Source organism: Echinops telfairi, unplaced genomic scaffold, assembly GCF_000313985.2.
Source record: "Echinops telfairi isolate 266 unplaced genomic scaffold, ASM31398v2 ScPeMD7_443;HRSCAF=831, whole genome shotgun sequence".
Lineage (NCBI taxonomy): Eukaryota > Metazoa > Chordata > Mammalia > Afrosoricida > Tenrecidae > Echinops > Echinops telfairi.
Window position 1 is genome coordinate 72,958,880 of NW_022104341.1, and position 6,163 is coordinate 72,965,042.

Genomic DNA, 6,163 nt, shown 5'->3' on the forward strand with positions numbered 1-6,163 from the left:
CCTGCGCCATCTCACCATTGTCCTCATGCTTGACCTCATTGCGGCAGCCACTGTGTCAATCCATCTCGTCCAGCGCCTCCCTCTTTTTCGCTGTCCCTCTATTTTGCAAACAGGATGCCCTTTTCCAGGGACGGGTCTCTCCTGGCAGCATGTCCGAAGTCCCTGAGACAAAGTCGCACCATCCTTGCCTCGATGGAGTATGTTCGGACTGTCCTTCTCCCAAGACACTGATTTGTTCTTGGGGCGGTCCACGCTACTCTCAGCGATGCTCACCAGCACCGCAATCCAACTGCTGCCATTCTCCTTCCGTCTTCCTCGTTCACGGTCCAACTTCCACATGCCTGTGACAAGATCGGAAAGACCCTGGCTTGGATCAGACACACCTGAGTCTTCAAAGAAACACCCTCGCGTTTCAACACTTTGAAGAGGTCTCGGGCAGCAGATTTACCCAATGCAATGCATGGTTTGACCTCTTGACTGCTACTTCCATGAGCACTGATTGTGGACCCAAGCCAGCCAAAATCCTTGACAACTTCCGTCTCTTCTGTTTATCAGAGTTTGGGCCCCATAGCAAGTTGCCTCCTCTGCCCCACAGCAGACACCTCTGCCTTCCATCATCTGGACCAAGCTCAGGGAGATGCACAGACCCTCACAAAGACCCAGACTCCCAGGGGTGCCACGGCTGCCGAGGATCTCAGGGACACCCAGAGCGCGGAGCCTCTGGCCCAAGGCCGCACAGTGAGTCATGGGGTGTGTGTAAGATTCTGATCCAGGAGTGGCAGACTCCAACCTCCTGACCCCGGGCTGGAACCCTAGTGAGGCTGGAGAGCTGAGTTGGGGGGAAGGAACTCCAGCTATCCTCCGGTCCAGGTGAAGCAGGGAGATGATAGTTGGGGGTGATGGAGATGGTGGAATGCATGCACAGGAACTGTTATGGATTGAATTAGGTCCTTCCCCCGTCTCCCCCCAAAAAGGTGTGTTGAAATCCTAACGCTTGTATTTGGAATAGAGGCTTTCCTTGTTATGAGGTGAATTAGGTCATGGGGTGGGGTCTACATCTCATCATTTTCTGAGTTATAAAAGGAGCAGAACAGATAAGTACAGAGAGTAAGCCAGGGGGTGAGGAAGGCCAAGGGTGGCCAGCAAACACCAAGGCCTGACCTAGGAGAGACTCTCAGAAGAAATGTCCACGGCCCAGACTCTGCTCTGGGCCTCTGGTCTCCACTACAGTGAGCGAATCAAAGTCCGTGCTTAAAGCCACCTACCAGAGCTATCTCGGCCACTGTGTCCCAAGGCCATGGGCCGCTCCCCAGGCGTGGTTTGCAGTCTGTGGCACTGCCCAGGCATAGGCCTGCTCAGGGGAAGCCCACCCCCATCTGACTAGGACGGGCTCGGACTGTCCAAGTGGAGCTTCCCAGACGTAAGGGCCTCCTGAGAGGGCCCCACAGGGGCCGCCAGCCCAGGGCTGTGGGACTCGGTGTTTGGGATGTAAACATTTGGTGGGGAAAGAAGGCTCTCCAGTGACAGCATGATCTTCTGAGACGGGCCTGGGACCTCCAGATGGGTTCTCGGCACTGTTCACCCCCGCCCCTAGCTTCGCCGCAGGCTCACTGCACATTCATTCACGCATGCACTCTCACATGCCCAGTACCTCTCGTGGCTAGCCTGTGATCACTAAGAGGCAGACCTGCCCAACTTCCACAGGACAGTCTCTGTCTGTCTGTCTGCCATAGGGAAACAACGGAGAGGGCCTCAGCCAACCTGGCAGCCCCAGTAAGGGCAAAACTAAAAGCCCAGGCACATCAGATAGATTCAGACTCATGGCAACCCCGTGTGTTACCAAGTAGAACCGCCCCAGCTTGGCTCTCCTCTTTCCAAAGATCTCCAGGCCTTTCTTCCAAGTGCTACTGGGCTGGAATCACCAAACCTTTAAGGTGAGCAATCAAGGACAAACTGTTGTCTGAGTTGCTGGTTTTTTATTTAAAATAGCTTTGGTACCAACCCAGAAAACTTCCCAGGATCCTGCTGTGTTCAGAAGACGGTGGGTGCTCAGGAGGGGCTAGGACAATTCACAGATGCCTGAGATTCAGGCAGGGTTCCAAAGATTCAGGCAATCCCCCAGGATAAGGACACCTGTGTCGCCTCCAGGAGTCCTGTGGCAGAGTGGACTACAAGTTGGACTGTTAACCACAAGGTCAGCAGTTTGAACCCACCAATCACTCGGAGGGAGAAAGACGAGGCTTTCCACTCCCCAAAGAGTTATGGTCTCAGAAACACACTGCTACCATTCTGCTCTATCCTATGGGGTTGCTGTGAGTCAGAAGCAACTCTTTGGCAGTGGGGTTTTTGAGTGTCATCTCATGGGCCCAGCTTCGCCATCCCACCCCAACTCCTCTCCCAGGGTCTATGGGGTCAGCTGGCTAAGAGTTGGGACACGTGGGCTGGAATCTGCTTGCCCACTTTCATCAGGCTGAGTCTTGGGTTCCTCAAGAGCTCAAGCTGCTGGAGTTCAAATCCCAGCTCAGCCACTTCCTACCAGGGTGCTCCTGGCACAACATCACTTAACCTCCCCAAACCTCGGTTCCGCCTGAAAGGTGGGGATGGGAACTGTGCCTGCCTCATGGAGAACTGGATGAGCGGTGTGCAAAGGACTTAGCATGGTTCCTAGTGTACAGACGACAACAGGACCTAAGGGTTTGTTGCTCTGGTTCCCGCTCCTCTGTCACCAACGCTGATCCATCCCTCCCCTGCTCCCTTGCCCATGGCTGGTGAGGGTTAACAACAGAGAACCAGGGTGAGCAAAGAGGAGGGGAGGGGTACGTGTGGCCGGGCACACGTACTGAGCAAAGATTCTGTCCACTTGGGAGGTGCTGGGGTCTAGAGCAAGGGGCTCTGCTGCTCAGATCTCCCCGCTGGCCTCGCCGGGGGGCTGCTGCCCGCACCCACTCATTGCATTAGGCATACCGTGGTAGGAGGCCTGGTCAGTACTTGGAACTCACCAGCCCCTCCTCCGGAGACAGACGGGGTGCTCTACTCCTGTCGAGAGTTAAAGTATTGGAAAGCCACAGGGGCGGTTCGACTCTGTCCTAGAGAGGGGCTGTGAACTGGCATCAACTGGAAGGCAGTGGGTTTGGGTTTGGTTTGGGGTTTGGGCCCTGTGCTGCCAGGAGCCCTGGGACATCGCGGGTTACACACTGGGCTGCTAAGCGTTAAGATCAGCAGTTGAATGCAGCAGCTGCTCCACAGGAGAAAAGAGAGGTTCTACTCTTGCACAGGCCTGGAAGCCCACAGGGACGGTTCTACCCGTCCTGCACGGCTCCTGTGCTGGGAGCTCTACGGAGAGCTCCTCGCAGAGTTCACTGGCTGGTGACAGGGACAGCAGGCATGTGGGACAAAGTGCGGGCACCGAGGCTCTCTGCGTCTGGGCTGAGACCTGAGAGGAGACGCGTTGGCAGAGCAGGGTGTGTCCAGCAGAAGGCCCGGCTGGCACCACAGGACGGGTGAGAGAACAGATCGACCCCACGCAGGCTGAGGCAGCGGACTGCCGAGGAGAACAGAGGGAGAGTCCAGCGGAGAATGAGAGGACAGGAGTGGGCAGGGGCCAGCTTAGCAAGGTCTTTGTGTATCAAGTAAGGGGTGTGAACTGCTGAATGGACGCACAGTTATCCTATTTATCCTCCGGCTGGAGGGCTGGTTGGAGGACTGAGCCTGAGATGGGGGACCAGGGCGGAGAAGGTCGGGGGAGGGCTGTTTGTGCAGACAGGATGGGGCTGCCAGGGGAGTCCGGGGGCCAATCCGAGCTTGCTTTAGTCACCTGCCCTATCCCGATCTCAAAGACTTTTCTCAAAACATCTTGTGAGGATGTTGTCTTCGTTATCCAGTGCTGCGGGGACAGAAACGCCACAAGTGGGGGGGCCTTAGCAGACAGAAATGTCGTTTCTGAGGCTCCACCCACTGCCATCGAGTCAGCTGATGCCAAGGGCTCAAGTAGGAAGCAAATGTTTTGAGAATGATGATGGCAACAAATGTACAAATGTGCTTGACATGATGGATGGATGGATTGTGATTAAGAGTTGCACGAGCCCCAATAAAATGATTAAACAAAAGAAAAGAAAATCCACTGCCATTGAGTCTCTCGAATGCTGATGCGCAGTGACACCGGACAGGGGACAACTGCCCCTGTGGGTTTCTGAGACTTAACTCTTCATGAGGGTAGAAAGCCTCGTCTTTCTCCCTTGGAGCAGCTGGTGGTTCTGAACTGCCGACCTGAAGGTTGGCAGCCCGATTTGTCACCACCACGCCACCAGGGCTCCTCTTCTGAGGCCAGGAGGCCAAATTCCGGGCAATTGCTCTGCCGGAAGGCTTTCTCTCTGTTGGCTGGAGAGGAAGGTCCTTGTCTCCCCTGAGGCCCGGCACGAGTTGTCCCTGATCTCCTCTGCTCGCTTGTTTACTCTCCTCAGTATCGCAAAAGAGATGCCGTTACCACGGCCGGCACTAACCCTGCCTCACAAACACCATACAGGCAAATGGGGTGATAACCACAGACATAAGCCCCGGCCCACTGCCATCAAGTGGACTCTAACTCCTGGGACAGCCTTACCAGTACAGCTTCCAGGGCTGTGGTTCTTTCCGGAAGCACACAGTCTCATCGTTCCCCCCTACAGCAGCTGGTGGGCTTGAACCACTGACCTTGCAGTTAGCCCAGCATTTCCCAGACATGGCACCAGAGGGCCCCTGACCTCAGGCAGAGAGGCTAGGATTAACAACACCTATTTTTTGAGGATTATCATTCGATCCATAACAGACGCCCACCCTATGCCCTACGCGACCTCTGTCGGTCTGTCCTGACCCTTCTCCGTTGACTAGGAGATCAAAGAGTCTGCCAGGTGCCACCGAGCGATGGAGGCTGTCTCCTGTCTCCGCATCTAATCTCGACTCCAAAGCCCCTGTTCAGAGGTCCCGGGGGAAAGTTCTCTGTGCGGTCACCTTGCAGGGCACCTTCCTCCACCCGCCCCCTGCATCCCATGCCTGCTCTCCCAAGGAGTTTCCTGCCCCAAGAGCCCAAGCCTGGCATGCTCCCTCTCTCAGCGCACGCACACCCTCGGCCTGTCACCACTGCCAGCCCTGGGGCCTTGGAGCCCTGAGCTGGGTGAGGAGCCTGCAGGTAGGAGACCCACTTACAGCCCTCAGCAGGGAGAAGCGCCTGCCCCCAGATTAGGATCCCCGACGCAGACACCACAGAGGAGCCTGCCAAGCAGCGGGCCCTGCAGGACCTGACTACCATGGGGTTTGCCAGGTCTCCTCCCAAAGAGAGCTGGAAACGGACCCACTGGGAGTGCGAGAGAAGATGCCAGACTTGTGGCCCTGCACACGGGCACGTTCGCCCTCTTTCAGAAGCCGCAGCCCCCTCCCCTCTGCCCTCCACCCCAGCCCCCCATTCGTACTCTTCGCAGGTGGTTCCCGACATTCTGGATCATGGCCGCGCGGTCCCTGTGGAAGGGCAGTGCCTCCACACAGACGGTCCCTGGTCACCTGAGCCACCGCCAGGCGCGAAATGAAGTTTGCCACCTCGCTTGCTCCGGCTCCTCCTCTAGCGCCTGCCCCGCCTGAGCCAGGCTGCTATCACCAGCGTCCGGGCCTCTCCTCCCACTGCCCTCTGCCGTCCCTCCCCCTGGCACCAGGCACAGGAGGTTCCTGTGCCTGCCTGGGAGGAGAGAGGCTGCCAGCTGGGCCCACTGGGCACCGGGCCTGACACTCACCCCACCTCCAGCCACAGCCAAACTTCAGTCACCCCCACTTGCAGCCTCCACTGCCCTCCCCACGGGGCTCGCGGCCCAGTCTGCTAGCCTGGTAAAATGGGCACCATCCATCTACAAGGGGTCCGGCCAGAAGGTGGCAGGAGGCCAGAGAGCTGCCAGCAGCTTCCCAGTCTCCCAGCCACCTGCTAGGACTCTTTACCCTTGGGAGGCCCCCCTCCGCTCCAGGTTGCCGGCATCCAACAGCTGCAGTCTGGAGAGGTCCTTAAAATAGGCCACTCGAAAAGTGGCTCCAACCCAACTCGGCCTACGGGGGCTTCCAGGGCCCGCTCCCAGGCCCCCCCACCCCCACCCCACCCACTGACTAGTCACAGCTGGTGAAGAGAGCACGATTTTCTCCTCCTCCT

At 57.4% G+C, this 6,163-nt stretch overlaps 1 protein-coding gene across 1 annotated transcript in view; it reads right to left on the minus strand.

Moving 5' to 3' along the window:
- The window catches only part of ACOT11 (acyl-CoA thioesterase 11), a 55,233-nt gene extending 49,677 nt beyond the window's left edge, over nucleotides 1-5,556 (minus strand). Inside the window, exon 1 of the mRNA XM_004699397.2 lies at nucleotides 5,445-5,556. Coding sequence (XP_004699454.1) covers nucleotides 5,445-5,477 — 33 coding nt within the window. The 5' untranslated portion in view covers nucleotides 5,478-5,556. The remainder of the gene's footprint in view (nucleotides 1-5,444) is intronic.
- Nucleotides 5,557-6,163: the final 607 nt, after the last annotated feature.